This window comes from Stegostoma tigrinum, unplaced genomic scaffold, assembly GCF_030684315.1.
Source record: "Stegostoma tigrinum isolate sSteTig4 unplaced genomic scaffold, sSteTig4.hap1 scaffold_450, whole genome shotgun sequence".
Taxonomy (NCBI): Eukaryota; Metazoa; Chordata; class Chondrichthyes; order Orectolobiformes; family Stegostomatidae; genus Stegostoma; species Stegostoma tigrinum.
In genome coordinates, this window is record NW_026728378.1 from 53,903 (window position 1) to 75,007 (window position 21,105).

The following is a 21,105-nucleotide window of genomic DNA, read 5'->3' on the forward strand; positions in this document are numbered from 1 at the left end:
TGTTTGTAGATTTTGGGAAGTAAGACTCTATTGTTTGTCATCAAGGATATGGTTGAGTGATCATATTCAGACTGAAGAGACCAAGAATGTGAGGCTGGAGAACGGGTGCAGAACCATGCCTCTCGGAATTCCTGTGCGTGTCTATGCTTGGCTTGGGCTACTACGGTTACCTTGTCGCAGTGTCCTCTGAGAGGCGTGATTCTCCACCCATAATGCAACCAACAAACAGATACAATTGGACCCCCACACACAAACCCATACAGATCAAAACCGGAAATGACAGTACTCATGGTAACAGACTGGACAGTGTCAATTCCAGACAGAGTAGAATAACATCGTTTCATTGGAGGCTGTACTGATGATGTCACCGATTATGGTGACGAAACGTCTCAATGAGAAGAAGCCAGCTCGGCGAGCAAGTCAACAACCTCAATCAGAGAACTGGCTGTTTTGAACTACCTTGTTCAAGAGTTTCAGTTTTGATTTTGAATGTTAAATCTCGCTCCCACATAGGGATGGAGGATTACTGTTAACAGCTGCATTCTAACTAATTCATATCGAATCATTATTGTTTTGACCAGTCTTCGGGTCAGGCTCCCTCGGTGACTGAGTCTCCCAAATTGTTAAGTTCCCTCGTGAAAGACTCCCCTTCTTTACACACCCAATTAGATCCACCTCAGTTGGTACGAATTAAGCTGATTGAAAAGGATCTTGGTCTTGTGGATACCTTCCTATGTTTCAGAAGGAGTCAAGGTAACTCAGGGTGACACGGTGACTCAGTAGTTAGTCCTGCTACCTCACAGCACCAGGGACCTGAGTTCCATTCCAGCCTCGGATGACTGTCTGCGTGGAGTTTGCACATTCTCCCCTTGTCTGTGTGGGTTTCTGCTGGGTGCTCTGGTTTCCTCCCACAGTCCAGAGATGTGCTGGTTAGGTGGATTAGCAATGCTGAATTACCCACAGTGCCCACGGATGTGTAGGTTAGGTACATTAGCCATGGGAAATGCAGGCTGACAGGGATAGAGTAGGGGAATGGGGATGGGTCTAGGTGGGATGCTCTTTGGAGGGTTGCTGTGGGCTTGTTGAACTGAGTGGCCTGTTTCCACACTGGGGATTCTATAAAACTGGCTTCTCCTGAACTCGTGAGAGAGTGAGTTTATCAATTGCTAAATGCAACAAGTCATAAGGCACCACAAATATGCACAAGTTAGAAAAAAGAAATTAGCTCAAAAACCATAAAAGTTAAGAGGGATACGGATACTTCAGCCTTTGGATTGTTTGTGAAGAATAGAAAGTGGGATGTTGTGGCCACTAAGTTGGGCGATCCCCGTAATGTTGATATGAATTCAGCAGTTAATTTTGAGATTCTTGTTGAAATTCTTTTCACCTTGTTTCCCTTTTGACATTGCCCAGGTTTGCAGAGCTCAGAGCAAGAGATTTTCTTTTCTTCTTACCTGCAGCATAGGGCGATGAAACGGCTGTCCCAGAGCCGTGACCTCCGCAACTCCTGAGACCACACGAGCACATTCGCCCAGGAATACACACGGACTGAGACGAAAGAACTATCGGGATAACAATACTCAGCGTGGTACTGGAAAAGGCAGCATGTACAAACAGAAAACAGCTGTAAATAGTGTCAAGAGGTGAAATCAAGTGATAAAGCTAAATTCATGGCTCTTTGCTTGCGTGCTCATTGTATTCAGAACAAAATCAACAAATTAATAGCACATTTCTAGGTTGACGGGCATGATTTTATAGCTATTACAAAGACATGGGTACAAGGAGATCAACACTGGAGCTAAGTGCGCAGGGCTATACGACATTCCAAAAAGACAGGCAGGAGGGAAAGTGACTGTAAGCGAAGAAATTAGTATGAGAGCAAGAAACGATCTTGGATCGGAAGATGTAGAATCCAATTTTATTTATTTGTTAATGGGAGGAGGACATCCCTAGCTACGCAGTGTTTGTTGTCCATCCCTAATTTCCTCGGGGACAGTTCAAAGTCAATCATATTGCTGTGGGTCTGCAGTCACATGTAGGCCAGATCATGTAAGGGTGGCAGTTTCCTTCCCTAAAGCACATCAGTGAACCAGGTGAGTTTTTCTGACATTTGGCAATGAATTCATGGTCATCATTATATTCTTAATTCATGATTTTCTTTTATATTGAATTCAAATTCCACCATCTGCTGTGCTGGAATTTAAACACAGGTCCCCAGAATGTTATCTCAGTCTCTGAATTAACAGTCCAGCAATAATACCACTAGGCCATTTCCTCCCCCATCGTGGAACAAGAAAGCCTGTAGCTGATTCCCACTTGGGAAAAACAGCGAACCAGGAGCTTCTTAAATGGGCGATCGCATCTCCTTACATTTTAAGACAGCCATGGATAATCAGGACCTTGTGGGAAGGGACGAAATTGGGGGAGGGAAAATTACATCAGTGTTAGGTAGGAGCTGAGCAGTATTAATTGGGAGGAGCTTTTATTGAACAAGTCAACATTTGATACGTGGGAGTTATTGAAAGACCTACTCTTCAGTTCAGAACTGGCCTATTCCAGGGAAGGAGGAATGACAAGGATGGCAATCTAAGGACGTACGGACATAAGAAATAAAACAGGAGTAGGCCATCTGTCTCTTCCAGCTCGTTCCGCTGATCTTTTTTGCGGACTCAGCTCCACTTACCCTCCCATTCACCATAACCCTCAATTCCTTTCCTGTTCAAAGATCTATCTGTTTTGGCTTTCAAAACATTCAACAAGGGAACCTCAACTGTTTCAGTGGGCAGAGAATTCCACAGATTCACAACCCTTTGGATGAAGAAGCTCATCCTCAACTCAGTTTTATATCTGTTCACACTTATTTTGAGGCTGTGCCCCCGAGTTGGAATTTCGCCCATCAGTGGAAACAATTTCCGATCCATTTGTTTCATAATTTTAAAAGTTTCTATTAGATCACCCCTCATTCTTCTAAATTCCAGTGACTGCAATCCTAGTCTACTCAATCTCTCCCCATACAGCAACATTTTTAATTCTGGAATCAACCTCGTGAACCTCCTTTGCACCCCCTCCAGTGCAAGTACATCCTTTCTCAAGTGAGGAGACTAAAACTGTACAAACTACTCCACACCAAGCCTCACCAGCACCCTATACAACTGTAGCATACCCTCCCGATTTTTAAACTGCATCACTCTCGCAATGAAGGACACTATTCCATTTGCTGACTCAATTACCAGCCGCATCTGCAAACTACCTGATTCAGACACAAGGCTGCCCAGCTCACTCTGCGGAGCAGCATGCTACAATCTTTCACCATTTAAGCAAGACTCCATTTTTCCATAATTGCTACCAAAATGGATACCCTCACATCTACCATCATTGGACTCCATCTGCTGGACCCTTGTCCATTCACTTAAACTTTCTGCATCCTTCCGCAGATTTTCATTGTCCTCTTCAGACTTTCCTCTCTCACTCATTTTAGTGTCATCTGTGAACATCGAAAAATACAGTGCAGAACAGGTCCTTCGGCCCTCCATGTTGCGCCAACCTGTGAACTAATCTAAGCCCGTTCCCTCACACTATCCCATCATCATCTTTCTGCTTATCCAAGGACTGTTCAAATGCCCTGAATGTGGCTGAGTTAACTGCATTGGCAGGCAGGGCATTCCACGCCCTTACCACTCTCTGGGTAAAGAACCTGCCTCTGACATCTGTCTTCAATCCATCACCCCTCAATTTGTAGCTGAGCCCCCTCGTACAAGCCAACATCATCATCCTAGGAAAAGGACTCTCACCGTCCACCCTGACTCATTTTTCTCTGATCGTCTTGTATGTTTCTATTAAAGGCCCTCTTAGCCTTCTTCTCTCCAATGAGGACAGACTCGAGTCGCTCAGCCTTCTCTCATAAGACCTTAACTCCAGACCAGGCAACATCCTGGTAAATCTCCTCTGCTCCTTTTCCAATGCTTCCGAATTCGTCCCGCAATGGAGCGACCAGAACAGGTCGCACGAGCGTTTTGTGCAGTTGCAGCATGACATCACGGCTCTGGAACTCAATCCCTCTACCAATAAAGTCTAACACACCGTATGCCTTCTTCACAGCACTATCAACATGAGTGGCAACTTTCAGAGATCTATGTACATGGACGCCAAGGTCCCTCTGCACATCCGCACTACCAAGAATCTTTCCATTGGCCCAGTATTGTACCTTCCTATTATTCCTCCCAAAGCGAATCACCTCACATTGAACTCCATTTGCCACCTTTCCGCCCAATTTTGCACTTTATCCAAGTCTCCCTGCAACATGCGACATTCTTCCACATTGTCCACCACTCCACCGACTTTAGTGTCATTTGCAAACTTACTAACCCATCCACCTATGCCTGCGTCCAAGTCATTTATAAAAATGACAAACAGCAGTGGGCCAAAAACAGATCCTTGAGGCACACCACTAGTAACCGGACTCCAGGCTGAATATTTTCCATCAAACACCACTGGTTGCCTTTTTACCGAAAGCCAGTTTCTAATCCAAACTGCTAAATCTCCCTCAATCACATGGCTCCGTATTTTCTCCAATAGCCTACCATGTGGAACCTTATCAAAGGCTTTACTGAAGTCCACGTACACTACGTCAACTGGCCTTCTCTCATCCACATGCTTGGTCACCTCCTCAAAATCTTCATGAGGTTTGTGAGACACGACCTGCCCTTGACAAATCCATGTTGACTATCTCCAATCAAATTGTTGCTTCCGAGATGATTATAAACCCTATCTCTTATAACCCTTTCCAAAACTTTTCCTGCAACAGACGTAAGGCTCACTGGCTGTAATTGCCTGGCTCATCTCTACTGCCCTTCTTGAACAAGGGCACAACATTTGCAATCCTCAGTCCTCTGGTGTTAAACCTGCAGACAATGAGGACTCAAAGATCAAAGCCAAGGGCTCCGCCACCTCCTCCCGAGCTTTCCAGAGAATTCTCGGAAAAATCCTCTCAGGCCCAGGGGATTTATCGAGCTTCACACCTTCTAGAATTGATAACATCTCCTCCTTACTAACCTGAATCCTTTCAAGTCTAATAGCACGTATCTCAGTCGTCTCCTCGATGATATTCTCCTCTTCCTCAGTGAAAACAGATGAGAAATATTCATTTAGCACCTCTCCGATCTCTACCCGGTCCACACACAACTTCCCACTTCTGTCTTTGATTGGCCCTATTCCTACCCCAGTCATCCTTATATTCCTCACATACCTTGAGAAAACTTTACAGATCTCCTTTATTCTACCTGCGAATGACTGCTCAGGACCCCTCCTTGCTCTTCTTAACTCTCTCTTTAAATCCTTCCTTGCTCATCTGTAACTCTCCATCGCATCAATTGATCCATCTCATCTCACCGTCACATAAACCTCGCTCTTCTGCTTAACGCGAGATATAATTTCTTTAGTAAACCAGGGTTCCCCTACCTTATCACTGACCCCTGCCTGACAGGGACGTACCTATCAAGGACACGCAATATCTGTTACTTAAACCAGCTCCCCATTTCGATTGTCCCCATCCCCTGCATTTTGCTACCCCATTCTTTGCCTCCTAAGTCTTGCCCAATTATAATTGCCTTCCCCCATCTGTAAGTCTTGCCCTGTGGCATGTTCCTCTCCCACTCCATCGCTAAACTAAACGTAACCGAATTATGGTCACTCTCTCCAAAGTGCTCATCTACCACTAAATCAAACACCTGGCCTGGTTCACTGTCAAGTACCAGATCCAGCGTGGCCTCCCCTCTTGTCGGCCCTTCGACGTACCATGTCGGGAAACGCTCCTGCGTGCATTGGACGAAAACTCATCCATCCGACGTACGAGAGTTACAGCATTTCCAGTCAATGTTTAGGAAGTTAAAATCTCCAAATAATGACCACCCTGTTCCTTTCACTCCTGCCCAGAATCGTTTTGCCAATCCTCTCCTTCAGATCCCTGGAACTTTGCAGAGGCCTATTAAAAAACTCCCAGCAGCGTGGCGTCTCCTCTCCTGTTTCTGACATCAGCCCATACCACCTCAGCAGACCAGTCCTCCTCAAAAGTTTTTTCAGCCTCGTTATACTGTCCTCGACAAACAAAGCCACACCTCCCCCTCTTTTCCCACCTTACCTGATCTTACTCAAAGATCTGAACCCTGGAACCTGCAACATCCATTCCTGACCCTGCTCTATCCATGTCTCCGTAATGGCCACAACATCGAAGCCCCAGGTACCTATCCATGCTGCAAGCTCACCTCGCTTATTCCGGATACTCCTGGCAGTCAAGTAGACACACTTCAATTCAGCTTGCTGTTTGCCAGCACACTCCTGTGACACTGAGATCCTGTCCATGTCCTCTCTATTCTCTTTCTCCTGTGTACTGAAACTACACCACAGTTTCCCATCCCCTTGCTAAGCTAGTTTAAACCCACCCGAACAGCACTAGCAAATTTCCCGCCCAGGATATTAGTGCCCCTCTGGTTCAAGTGGAGACCATCCTGTTTGTACAGGTACCACCTTCCCCAGAATGAGCCCCAATTGTCCATGTACCTGAAGCCCTCCCACCTGCAGCATCCCTGCAGCCACGTGTTCAGCTGAAATCTCTCCCTGTTCTTTGCCTCGCTATCACTTGGCACGGGTAACAAACCAGAGATAACCACTCTGTTTGTTTGAGCTCTCGGCTTCCAGCGGAGCTCCCTGAAATCCTGCCTGACGTCCCTATCCCTCTTTCTACCTATGTCGTTGGTACCTATGTGGACCATGGCTTGGGGCTGGTCACCCTCTCCCTTCAGGACCCCAAAGACACTATCCGAGACAACACGGACCCTAGCACCTGGAGGCAACGCACCAATCGTGAGTCTCTTCGGTTTCAAACAAGCCTTCTATCTGTCCCTCTAACTATTCAGTCCCCAATGACTAACACTCTCCTCCTATACCCCCTTCCCTTCGTTGCAAGAGCGACAGACTCTGTGCCAGAGACCTGCACCCCAGTCAGTATTGAGGTAATGCCTCATCGTAAGGAGGTCAGAATTGACGGAGTGGCAGATATTTAGAGGGTCAGTACTGAGGCAGTGCACAACCGTCAGAGGGTCAGTACTTAAGGAGAACCCCATTATCAGAAGGTCAACACGAATGGAGAGTCACATCGTCAATGGTTCAATCCTGAGGAACACTTCATTATCATAGGGTCAGTCCTGAGGCAGTGCTTCATTGTCAGAGGGTCAGTATTAAGGTTTAGAATTGAGGGAGTGCTATCTGATTATGTCACTCTGGCAATGAGGCACTGCCTCAGGAATGAGCCTCTGACAATGAGGCACTTTCTCACTTCTGAATCTCTGACAAGGAAGCATTCCCTCAGTGCAAACCCTCTGTATGGACCCGATGTCAATGAGGCACTCGCTGAGTACTGACCCTCTGACAAAGTTCCAATAGCTTACTACTGACCTTCTAATCATGTGCCCCCTACCCCATTTCTAAATTTGTTACATTGAGGGCACTGCCTCAGAACTGACACACTGGCTATAAGGCAGTCCGTAAAGACTGACCCGCTGATCATGAGGCTGTCCCTCAGTTAATGACCCTCTAAATATGAGGCACTCCAGTAATTCTGACCGTCAGGAGCTACCTCAATGTTGACTCACTGATATAGAGGCACTGCCTCAGAATTGACATGCTGACGATGGGGCACTTGCTCAGGACAGACCCTCTGGTAGAGCTGCAGGTTTGATATTAGAGCAGTGATGCACCGCGAGCAGGTCAGTATTAAGGGAGTGCCACACAGTCAGTGGACCAATATTAGGGGAGTGCCACACTGTCAGAGGATCACTCTTAATGGAGTGCTGCACTTGTGGTGAGTGAGGACTGAGGCAGTGCGGCACTGCAAAGGGTCAGTAATGAGAGAAAGCTCCATTTTCAGAGGGTTAGCACAGAGGAAGTGCTTAATCAGAGAGTTATTTCAGAGAGAGTGCTGTATTGTCAGAGTTTCGCACTGAGGGAGTATCACACAATCAGAGGTCCAATATTAAGGAAACACTGCACTGTTGGAGGGTTGATATAAAGGGAGGGCTGCACTGTCAGAGGGTTAATGATGTGGGAGTGCTGAAATATCACAGAATCAGTCCTGAGAAGTGCTGCACATTCAGAGAGTTAGTGCTGAGGGAGTGGTCTAATGTGAAAAGATTGATATCAAGGGGCACTGCCGAAGGATCAGTAGTGCAATACTGTCAGAGAAACAATATTGAGGGAGTTCTGCTGTGTCAGTGGGTCAATATTACAGGATTGCGACACGATCCACGTATCAATGTCAGACGGTCAGTCCTGAGGGAGTGCTGCACTGTTGGAGGGCCAATATTGAGTGTGTGCGACACTCAAGAGGATCATTTTGTTGGACTTGTGCACTGTCAGAAGTTCAATTGTAAGCAAGTGCCACACTGGTAGCGGGTTAATATTATGGGAGTGCTGCACTGTCAGACGGTTAAAGATGAGGGAAAGCTCATCATCTGACAGGGCATCACTTCCTTCAGACGAACCCTCAGGCGGTGCAGCACTCCAACAAGTTAGTTTCAGAGGCATGTTGTCCCATCAAATTGACCCTCTGAGACAGGAGCATGCACGAAATATCGACCCTCTCACAATGCTGCACTGCCTTAATATAGGCCCTCTGGCAGGGCGGCTCCCTTTCAGTACACACCTTCCAACAGCACAGCACTCTCCCATCATTGACCCTCTGACAGTGCAGTACTCTCTTGATACTGAATGTGTCACACTGCACAGCTCCATTAAAATTGACCCAAGCAATCCATGAATATTTGCCCACTGACAGTGCAACTCTTCCTCAGTTCTGACTCTCTGACAGTGCAGCACTCCCCGAAATACTGTCAGAGGGTCAATACTGAGAGAATGCTGCACTGTCAGAGTCAGCTCCCTGCAGTCCTATCAGATGTTCAGTATTAAAGGTATGCCGCATTGGGAGTGCGTGAGCGTCAGCGAATTCTGCACTGCAAGAGGGTCAACAATGAGGAAGAACTGCAATGTCAATGTAACAGGGTCAGAACCGAGTGCCTCACAATCAGAGGGTCAGGATTGAGGTCAGAATTGAGACAGTTATGCAGGACTAGAGTGTCAGTGCTGTGGTCGAGTAGCACTCAGAGGGTCAGTACCGAGGGAAAGCTTCATTGTCAATGGATCACTTCTGAGGGTGAGCTACTTCGTCAGAGGGCCATATGAATGCGGTGCCTCATTGTAATGGGATAAGAATTGAGGGAATCGCACAATCGGAGGATCAGTACTGAGGTCCTGCAGCACTATCAGCAGAGGGTCACGACTGATGGAGTGCCTTATTGTTAGAGGGTCAGTGCTGAGGGAGTGCATCGTTGTCAAAGGATCAAATTGAGATGATGCCTCATTTTAATATGGTCAGTTTGAGGTAGTGCAACACTGTCAGGGGGCCAGGAGTACTGAGGAAGTGCTGAAAATCCCCATGATTAAGGGAAGACCCTCATGTTTAAAATGTCAAAACAGAGAGAGGGCATAATGGCCAGAGGGTCAGTTCTGAGTTTGTACCTTGTTGCCAGGCGGCTAGTTATGAGGGAGTACCGAATCTCTGGGAGTGACTAATCTGTCAGAGAGTCAGGACTGAGGGGCTGCTGACCGTCTCTCAGTGCTGTAATTCCCCAGCACTGACCCGCTGGCACACTCTTACTGTTGACCCTCTCAGAGGGCAGTTTCCCTTCGTACTGACTCCCCTCAGTGTAGCACTCCCTCATTGCTAACCCAACTCTGTGTAGCATACCATTAATATTGACCCTCTGACAGTGCAGTGCTCTGTGATGACTCACTGTTCTGACAGTGCAGCTCTCCCTCAGTCGTGACACTCTGACAGTGCAGCACTTGCTAAAAATTGGCCTTCCGACAGTGTGGAGCTCACTCATTGATGACACTGACAATGCAGCACTCCCTCAGTACTTACTCTGCAACACTTCAGCACGTGCTCATCATTGACCCTCTGACAGTATTGCAGTCACTTAATATTGAGCCTCAGTCCTGGAGCACTGTCTGAAGATTGACCTCCTGACAGTGAAGCTCTCCCTTAATATTGACCCTCTGAGAGGGTGACTTTCTCTCAGTGCTGACCCTTCAGTGGTGTCGCATGACTTACCACTTTCCCATCACCACCTTATGCTACCGCATCCCCCCCCCACCACCGCATCAACATCATCTTTCTGAAATTGTTGCATTCCCTGAATTTTAACACTCTGATAATGCAGAATTCCTTCATTATTGACCCAATGAGAACATAGCAGACCCTTCTTCTTGACGCTCTGACAGTGCAGTGCTCCCTGAAAACTGGCCCTCCCTCAGTGCAGCACTCCCGTAGTAAAGAGCTCCCCCCCCGGCCTGACCCCTATTCAGTGCTGAGCTGCACTCAGTGCTGAACCCCCCCACCCCGAGTGCTGACCTCCCGTAAGCTGAACCACTACAGTGCTGCACTCCCTCATTGTTGACCGGCCACTGAGTGCACATCCCCGCTTACTGCAGCTCTCCCACTGTGCTGGCTCCCCCTCAGTGCTAACAACCCACAGTGCAGTACCCCCTCAGTGCTGACCACTTTCAATTCTAACACCGCACTCCTTGTCAAGGAGACAGAATCAAGGCAGTGCGACAGGATTAGAGTGTCAGTGCTGTGGTACAGTAGTACTCTGAGGGTCAGTACACAGGGAAAGATTCATTGTCAATGGGTCAGTTCTGAGGCTGTGCTACTTTGTCAGAGGGCCATACTAATGCGGTGCCTCATTGTGGGGTTGACACTGAGGGCGGTGTGAGTGAAAAGAATGAGAGAGTGTTGCACTGAGCAGGGACAGCATCATAAGAGTGCTGCACTGAGCAGGGTCAACACTGAGGGAGTGCTGCACTGAGGTCGGGTTAGCATTGAGAGGTGGTCAGCACTGAGGCAGTGATGGGGTGTTAGCACTGAGGGAGTGCTGCACTGAGGAGTACTCAGCACTGGGATGGTGTCAGCACTGGGGAAGTGCTCCATGAAGGGGGTTTCAGCAATGAGGGGCGAGTTTGCACCGAGGGGGATCCAATATGAAGGAAGTACTGCACTATCTGACGATCAATAATAAGGGTGTGCTCCACTCTCGGAGGGTCATTCTTGAGGAAGCACCGCGTTGTTGGACAGTCCGTACTGAGGGAGTGTTGCATGGTCAGTGTCATCACTGCGGGAGCTCTACACTGTTGGAAGGTCAATACTAAGAGTGTGCTGCACTGTTAGACAGTCAATGATGAGCTAGTGATGCATGTGCGACATTCCCTCAACTCTTATCCCATTACAATGAGGCACTGCATTAGTATGGCCCTCTGACAAAGTAGCACAGCTTTAGAACTGACCCATTGATCATGAAGCTTTCCCTCAGTACTGGACCTCAGAGTGCTCCTCAGCCACAACACTGACTCTCTAATCCTGCAGTCCTGTCTCAATTCTGACCTCAGTCCTGACCCTGTTACATTGACACTGCAGTTCTTCCTTACCATGGACACTCCGGCCATGGGACACCACTGTTGGCCCTGTTGCAGTGTAGAATTCACTGACACTCACCCTCTCCCATACCTTCAATCCTGAATGTCTGATAGGACTGCGGGCAGCTGACTCTGACAGTGCAGCATTCTCTCAGTATCGACCCTCTGACAGTAATTAGGGGACTGCTGCATTGTCAGAGAGTCAGGACTGAGGAAGAGCTGTACTATCAGAGGGCAAATATTCATGGAGTTGTGCACTGTCACAAATTCAATATTCACAGAGGGCTGCACTGTCAGAGAATCAATGATGACGGGGCAGTGCGTTGTGAAAAGACCTGTAATAAAAGGCATGCGGCCTGTCAGAGGGACTAAACGGAGTGCTTCACTGTGAGAGGGCCAACATTACTAAATGCTCCAGTCTCAGAGGGTCAATGTGATGGGAGAACATCTCTCTGACATGATCTTGTTGGTGGATCAGCGCTGACGTAGTGCTGCACCGTCCGAGGGGTCGGAGAAAGGGAGTGATGCACGACCAGGTGATTAGGGAGTGCTGAAGTGAGGGGGTCGTCAGCTATAAGTGGGTGAGCTCTGAGGGAGTGCAGCACAGTGTGGGGTCAGCACTGCGGGAGTGCTGTTCTGAGGGGGATCAGGACTGAAGGGGGTCAGCACTGAAGCAGGTCAGCGTTGAGGGAGTGCTGCACTGAGGGGTTCAGAATAAAGGGTATGCTACACTGAATGGGTCAGAAATGAGAGGGGGGTCAGCACTGAGGGAGAGTGGCACTTGAAGATGTTCAATATTACTGTGTCCTGCACTGTGAAAGGGTCAGTATGAAGGCAGCACTGCAATATCACAGAGGCAATGATGAGTGTGTGCTGCACTGCTGAAGGGTTAAATTTGAAGTGGTGTCCCACGGCCAGAGTGTCAATGGTAAGGGAGCATGGCATTCTCAGAGTGTTATTGCTGAGAGAACACCAGTATGACGGAGGGTTAATACTGTGGCAGAGATGCACCGTCAGAGAATCAGTCATCAGAGAGTACGCAGTGTTGGAGGGTCAGTACTGAGGGAGTGTTTCACAATCAGAGCGTCAGTTGTCTGGCAGTGCTGGAAAAGCTCAGCAGGTCTGGCAGCATCTGTGGAGGCAAAAACAGAGCTAACATTTCGGGTCCAGTGACCCTTCCTCTGAACTGTTCTGAGGAAGATCCCCAGTTCTGAGGAAGGGTCAATGGACTCGAAACGTTGAATCTGTTTTCTCCTGCACAGATGCTGCCAGGCCTGCTGAGATTTTCCGCCAACTTTCTTTTTGTTGCCGACTTACAGCATCCGCAGTTCTTTTGTTTTTTATGTCTGGCAGTGCTTGTTTGCTTGTGACCTTCTGAAAGCACAGCACACCCATAATCTTGGCCCTGTGACAGGCCAGCACTCCCTCAGTACTGATCCTCCAACAATGGAGCATTCCTTCAATACCGACCACCAGCGCAGCACTTTATTTCTGAGAGTAGTCTGAAAGAAACTACCTTTGCTTACCCAGAGACACAGTGAGAGCAAGTGCGTATTCTGTAGGTGACTCAGGATGTATTGTAACCTTAACAAGTCAAACAGTATTTCACATTAGTTTATAATTGAAGATTATTCCAACTGTCTTCCTCGAAAAGTACAGTCCCGACAACATGGGGCTGATACTAATACACTCACTCAGAAGTGACCCTCCAGCAAAGCAGCCCTGCCTCAGAACTGACCCTGTGACAATGAGCTACTCCATCAGCAGTGAATCTGTAATCACGTGGCACTCCCTCAATTCTGAAAACATTACACTGAGGCACTCCTACAAAGGCCTCTGCGTTTTAGGGGTTATTTACAGTGATCCCTGTGTTTTACAGGTTATTGAAAGGGGTCACTGTTTTCAGGTTTATTTTCACCCTCCAATCTTGCAGCACTCCCTCAATTCAGGCGTGTAGCAGTAATGTCTCCAGACTGAATCTCGAAAAGTGTTGCAAACCCTCAATTCTGATCTGCTCAAAATGAGCCACTGACTGAGTATTGGCCTTCTGACAAAAAGTCACTTATTCAGAACTGGCCTTCTGACAATGTGACACTCGTCCACATCTGACCCTCCAGCAGTGAGGTACTGCCGCAGAACTGATCCGCTGACAGTAAAGCACTGCCCGCTCAGTTCTGACCCTCTGACAGAGCTGCAATACTTCAGGACTGAACTTCTAATCATCTTGTACTCCATCAACTCTGAATCCAATGCACTGAGCTACTGACTCAGTATTTACAGTCTGCTCCTCATACACCCTCAGAATTGACCCTAAGGCAATGTGACCCTGCCTCAGAACTAACTCTGTGACAATGAGGCACTTACTCAGTGCTGAATCTCTAATTGTGTAGCACTCCCTCAGTTTTTAGGCACTCCTTCCAGACTGGCACACTCTCAAGGCTGATCCTGCAGCAATGAGGAATTGCCTTACAACACAGCCATGAACAACAAGGCCCTCTTTAGGACAGTGTCTGATAACGAGGCACTCACTTGGTTCTGAGCCTCTGACAATGAAGCACTTGCTCAAGTCTGACCACATTAAAATGTGGCACCCTCAAACTGATCTGAAACACCTCAGTTTCGACCTTCTGATGGCTCTGAAATGCCTCAGTTTATATCCTCTGACCGGTCTTTTAATTCTGACACAATTACAGTGAAGGTCAAGCCTCCGTGCTGACACTCAGAGTACATCACTCCCTCTGACAGTGTTGCACACCCTGAGCATCACTGACAGTTTCAGCGTTCCCTTAATATGGACCAACTCACAATGCAGCACTCCCCTAACATTATTATTTATATTGACGATCTGACAGTACAGCCCACCCCAGTGCTGACCCTCCGACAGCGCAGCATTCCCTCATTACTCACCCTTTGATACTGTAGTCCACCTTTGGTAATGACACTCTGACAGTGTCACACTCCCTTACTATCGGCCCTTCAACAGTGCAGCACTCCCTCAACGATGACACCGTAACGATGCAGGATTCCCTCAGTCCTGGCTCTGCAACAGTCAAGCATTCAATCAACACTGACCCTCTGTTAGTGCAGCACACCCCTAATATTGATCCTGTGACAGTGCAGCACTCCCTTAATATTGGCCTTCCGACAGAGTGGCACTTTCTTGACGAAGACACTCTGACAATACAGTTTTCCCTCATTGCTGATCCTCTGGCAGTGCAGCATTCTGTCATCATTGGCACCTTGCCAGTGGAGCTACATGCTTCTTATTGACCCTCCACAGTGCAGCACTGCCTCTCTACTGACTCCACAACATTAATATTGATCCCCGAACGGGAGGTTCTCTTTCATACCCACCCCAACAAAGAGAAGCCCTCCCTCATCTTTAACCCTCTGACAGTGCAGCACTCCCTTAATATTAACCCGCTGCCAGTGTGGCACTACGTTACAGTGCAGAACTCCAACAAAGTGATCATCTGAGTGTCGCGCACACACTCAATATTGACCCTCCAACAGCGTAGCCCTCCCTCAGAACTGACCGTCTGACATCCAGACACTGATAGTGTCGCAATTCTGTAATATCGACCCCCACCGACGCAGCAGAACTCTCTCAATATTGGCCTTCGGACAGGACTGCGCAACTGATCCTTCGGCGGTGCCCCTTGATATCAATCCTCTGACATTATAGCACTCCCTCAGTACTAACTCTCTGAACGTGCAGCACTCTCTCAGGTCTGATTCTGCGCTATTTCAGCACTCCCACGTCATTAACCCTCTGACAGTGCAGCACTCCCTTTATATTATATTATATTTATCAACTCTCCAACAGTGCACTATTTCCTTAATATTGGACCTCTGATTGGACAAGCTGACAGCATCTCATGTTCTTTATCGACAGAGAGTCAGTTCTGTGGTAGTACCTCATTGGAATGGGTCAGAGTGGGTCTAATCAGTCCAACCCCAAACCTAACCGCGGCTTCAGGCCTAAGCCTAGCCTCAGGCCTAACACTCACCCTCAACCTAAGCAGAAGCCTCAGCCCCAAACCTAAATGTGGTCTGAGCTCTAACCCTAACCATAGACTCAGCCCTAAGCCTAACCTCAGCCTTAACCCAAAACCTCTCCCGAGCCCTACCCCGAACTCCAAACTTAACCTCATTAGTAACCCTAACACAAGTCTCATCCCTCGCCCTCACTCTACCCTCATCCAAAACCTAGTCCAATCCTCACACCTAACCCCTAGCCTTGGTCCTAACCCAAACCCTAACCCTCGCCACCCTCTCACGCTAACCCTCATTGAATTAGTGAGTACTGAGGTATAGCAGCACTGTCAGAGCATCAGAATAGTGGGAGTGAACTGTTGTCAGACTGTCGATACTGAGGTAGTGTCTCATTATAGAAGGGTCAGAATTGAAGCAGTGCCACACTAACAGAGACTCAGTACTGAGGTACTGCAACAGCGTCATAGAATCTGAACTGTGGGCGTGCATTATTGTCAGAGGGTCATGATCTGAGGCAGTGTCTCCTTGTGAGAGGGTCAATACTGACAGAGAGCCTTCCTTGCCTGACGGTCAGTACTGAGGCACTGCTTCTTTGTCAGGGGGTCTGGAGGGACAGTGTCTCATTGTTGGTCAGTCCAGTGTGAGGCAGTAGCTCATTGGTGGAGGGTCAGTCCTCAGGGTGGGCGGATGATGTGGAGGTGCTGGTGTTGGACTTGGGCGGACAAGGCTGAGTATTGACACTCTGCTACAAATGCACTCCCTAGTTCTGACCTTCTGATAAAGGCAAACTCCCTAATTACTGACACTCTGCCAAGTAGGCACTGGCTCAAACAGACCCTCTGACAATAGGCCACTGACCCTCTGATAGAGCTGCAGTACCTCAGTGAGGCAGTGGCACTCCTTGAATTCTGATCCCATTACAATCAGGCACTGCGTCAGTACTGACTCTCGGCCGAAGAGGTACTGCCTGAAAACTGATCCAATGACAATGAGGCACTCCATCAGGACTTACCTCTGACAGTGCTAGATTACCTCTGTACTGACCTTCTAAAATGGGTGGCACTCCTTCAATTCTGACCCCCTTACAACATAGCCCTGCTGCAGTGCCGACCCTCTGACAACAAGGCATTCTCTGAAGCCTGATCCCCTCAAGATGAGGTCATACTTCAGTATTAACACTGACAGAGAGTCACTTCCTCTATATTGACCCTCTCATCGTGCGGCACACCCTCAGTTCTGATCTTACGACAATGGGGCACTTTTGACCAGCTGACAATGATGCTCTCCCTCAGTTCTGACACCTCCACAGTTCTGCACTACCTCTGTACTGACTCTCAGTACTGACCCTATTCTGATCCATTGCAATGAGGCGCTGCCTCACTTGTGGCTGTATAACAATGATGCACTCCATCGATTCTGCGCCGCACACAGTGCTGTAATACTTCCGTACTGCCCTCTAATTGTGAGGCACTCACTTAATTTTGACCCCCTTACACTGAGGCTGTGCCTCAGTATTCACCTCTGAAAATAATGCACTCCTACACATCTGGCCCTCTGATGCTACTGCAATAACTTAGTCACGTGGTTAGCTTCAATGCTGATGCCATTACACGCAGGCAGTTTCTCAGAACTGACCTTCTAACAATGGCACTCCCTTCGGACGGTCAGATACAGCCACACTACCTCCGTTTTGACCCTCTCATCACGTGGCAGTCCCTCAATTCTGAACTCCTCAGAATGAGGCGCTAACTCAGTATTGACCCTCTGACAAAGAGGCACTCCCTTAGGGCTGACCTTGCACCAATCAGATACTGCCTCACACCAAACCCTCTCGAATAATGAGGCACTGCTTCAGTCCAGACCCTCTGACAAAGACGCACTGCCTCAGAACTGACTCTCCAGCTATGGTGACCGGCCACAAAACGGACCTGCTGACAATGAGGTACTTCCTACCATCTCGAATCATGTGGCATATCTCTAATCCTGTGGCCCTCTCTCAGTTCTGTCGCCATTGCATTGAGGTATTCCCTCTTCGTTGATCCTCTGAACTCCCTCAAGACTGACCATCCACCGTTGATGCACGACCTCAGATCTGACCCACTGACAGTCCTACAATCTGTCACCATTCCATGTAGCATTCCAGCAATTCTGACCCCATTTCAATGAGACGCTGTTTCAGATGGTCACTCTGAAAACGAAGCGCATTCTCAGGACTAAATCTCTGAAACTAAAGCACTTCATCAGTACTAACTCTCTGGCAGGCAAGTATTGGGGGTTAGGTTAGGGCTGAGGTTAGACTTGGAGCTTAGGCGAGGGTTGGGGTTGAGGCTAAGCGTTAATTGGGGCTGTGTGTTACGGTTCATTTTAGGGCTGAGGCCATAGCTAGTGGTAGGGCTGAGGCTCACTTTAGGGCTGAGACTAGATGTTTGGTCTGAGGATCAGCATTAGGGCTGAGGGTAGGGAGGGTTTACGCTGAGGATAGGGTTAGGGTTAGGGTTAATGCTGAGGTGAGGGTTAGCCTGAGGCGAGCGTTTGTATGGGTTTAGGGCTGAGGCTGGGTTTAGAGTCAGGGTTCGGGCAAAGAAACGCTGCCTCAGAACTGACCTGCTGACAATTAGCCAGTGCATTAGGTACTGATGAGCTAATAAAAAGGCCCGCTCTCAGCACTGACACTGCAGCAATGAAGTCTTGCCTCACAACTAACTCACAAAGGGCTCATAATTGAGGAAGTGCCAAATGATGAAAGGGTGCGGACTGAGGTGTTGTATAACTGTCAGAGGGTCAGAACTGAGGTATTGCGTCATTATCAGATGGTCAATTCTGCAGCAGTGGCCCACTGTAATAGGGTCAGAAAGGTCATACTGAGGTCTTGCAAGATAGGGTCAGAACTGTTGGAGTGATTCATTATCAGAGGGTAGGCACTGAGGCATTGAAGCATTGACAGAGGGTCAACACACTGTCTGTATTGAACATGTGGCAATAATGTTCTGACTGCATAACATCAAGGCACTGCCTCAAAACTGACCCTTAATACTGACCCTCGCACAGTGCTGCATTGCCTCAGTCGTGATGCTGCATTCGTGTGGTACTAGCAGTTCCAACCCCATGAATAGGATGGGCTGAAGGGTAACATTTCTTGATATTTGAGAAATGGTTGACTTTGAATGAGTCCTGTCAGCATTCCTGTTTTACAGTTAATTTTATTTCTGTAACTGGTTTTTTTCTTTGCCAAGTCGTTTGTTACACCGGAGCAGAGGGAGCATTTTGTTCCTCGGCACTGGACGTCATCTCGGAATGAGACCGCGAACGGTGCCAGGAACAACCTCAGCCTCCAGGCCAGCCGTTGATCGAGGGGTCCCTCACGGCCACAAGAACATGAGGCTTATTCTTTTTTACTCTCTACTTGTTATTCTTTTTAATTACTCTTTCTGCATCTTTTATTTCCTCAATAAATGTTCATCTTTCAGAAAATTGGCAAGCATTCCTTTAACTGCACTTGATAGAATCACAAAAGAACCACCTCGATGCACGCTGTCATCAAAAACACACCATTATTCTGAGGCACTGCCTCAGCATTGATCCTCTGACAATATCGCACTCCCACAGATTTGACCCTTTGACAACGAAGCAAGGCCTCAGTATTGAAGCTCTGACAATGCTTCAATCCCTCAGTTCTGACCATCTGACAAGGAGGCAGCTTTATTTCTGACCCTCTCACAGTAGCAATATCTCAGGACTGACCTTCTATTTGTATGGCATTGCCTCACCTTAGAATGAGGTGTTGCCTCAGTCTTGACCTTCTGACAATAATGCACTCCCACAGTTCGGACCCTCTCATATTGCTGCATTTCCTCAATACTGACACTAAAAATATGTGGCAGATCTTTAGTGCTGATCCTTTTACAAGGAAGCATTGTCTCAGTATTGACCATCTGACAATGATGAACTCTCACAGGGGTCAGGACTGAACCCGTCAATGAGGCACTTCTTCAGTGCCCGCACTCATTATTCGCCTTCTGACAAAGCTTCAAAACCTCAGTACTGACCCTCTCACAGGGCCGACCTTCTGTCAAATCTAGAGAATTAATACAGAGGAGGTGTCTCTTATTAGAGGGTCTGCCTGAACTCTTGGTTGAAGTGTTCAATAAATTGCTACAACCTGAAAGAAGTAATTCTTCCCTGAATTAATAGGCAACCAATTTGAAAATGTGGCCTCTGGTCGTAAAATCTTTCACAAATGGGAGTAATCTCTACGGATATACACTATCAAGCCTCTTTAGAATCTTACATGTTGAAAAAATAAGATTTTTTTCAATCTTATAAACTCCAATGAATGTCGCCCAACTTTCCTAAGCATAGCAATCCCCTCCGCCATTTCCGAAATCAACCCAGTCAACATGAGGTGTCCGGCCTCCGCAGCACTCGCTCTGTGGCTGTACATGACTTGTAAGTTACCATCCTGCTGCTACGACTCTACTTCTATTTACGATGCAGTCCTCCGTCCATCCGAACATACTACCCTTGAACACACGGGCTCTTTTCTTTTGAGACACCTTATGAGCTGTACCTTATCAAATGCTTTGTTGAAATCTCAATGTACTACATCAACTGGTGGTCCTTCGTCAGTAATGTTTGTTTCCTTCTCAAAGCACTGTAGCAAGTTTGTCAAGTATTATTTCCCCTTTATGAAAGGATGTTAACCCTGTAGGATGTTATAGCACACTCAGTACCCTGTTATTTCATCTTTCATTGCCGGCATGAACATCTACCCAGGTTGACCTAAATTGGCAATACTTGCTTACTATTTTGTCCAAGTATCTTTGGAATAATGGTGTTATGTTCACAATCTTTCAACCCTCTGAGAATTTTCCACAATCTAAGGATTCTTGGAAGATTATCATCAGTGCCTCCATTGTATCTGCAGCTGCGTTCTTCAACATGAGAGGATACAACTCATCACACACCTTGGATATTTTCTGTACTGATTGGAGTTATGTTTGGAATGCTGTGCAGTGACATTCACTTTTAACAGTTTGCTAAATACTACCAGGAACAGAAATTGTCATCCAGCTGCAACTAAACTAAAGCTTTCAGCACAGAAGGAAGTCTTTCAATTCATTATGAACCTATTAACTCCTGAAAAGGGCAATACGATTTGCCTCAGTCCATAAATGTTCTTTCTCCAACATCCTGAGATGCATTATCCGTATTTCTTCAAATTTACCACAGAATCTGTTTCACTCACCCTTTCAGCAAGACGCATGACAACAAATCGGCATTTTTAGTCCCCCGATAGCCTCCGTTGCACACGTGCATTGTTAGATGATTATTTATTTGTGTGCCTGCTTTTTTGCTCGAATGGAGAAAGGTAAATTTCTGTTCTTTTGTCATCAGAACTATTGCCTCCACACTCTCATCTTCCTTGTTTTATCCTGTGCTGGAATATTTAATTTGTTGACATATCTGAAATATGTTGTTGAATGGATCGGGTTTTGTAACATTGCATTCCCCATAGACCATCTACCGATGCTGTTGCTTGTTCTAACAGTTATTATCTCGCAGAGTGGAAAATGCAGTTTGAAAGCA

At 47.4% G+C, this 21,105-nt stretch overlaps 1 protein-coding gene across 5 annotated transcripts in view; it reads right to left on the reverse strand.

Annotated features, from left to right (window-relative positions):
- Positions 1-14,820, reverse strand: part of LOC132208531 (uncharacterized) — a 29,323-nt gene extending 14,503 nt beyond the window's left edge. For 3 of the 5 annotated variants that reach the window (XR_009444639.1, XM_059644037.1, XM_059644038.1), the window contains exons 1-2: positions 14,431-14,820; positions 1,455-1,591 (exon numbers count right to left, since the gene is read on the reverse strand). Coding sequence is in view for 2 of the 5 variants with exons in the window: in XM_059644037.1 (XP_059500020.1) it covers positions 1,455-1,591; positions 14,431-14,756 (463 nt within the window). In the remaining 3 variants the exon portion in view is untranslated. Of the gene's footprint in view, positions 1-1,454; positions 3,256-14,430 lie in introns of those variants that run through there. The other 2 variants (XR_009444641.1, XR_009444640.1) reach the window with 2 other exon arrangements.
- Between the last annotated feature and the right edge of the window lie 6,285 nt (positions 14,821-21,105).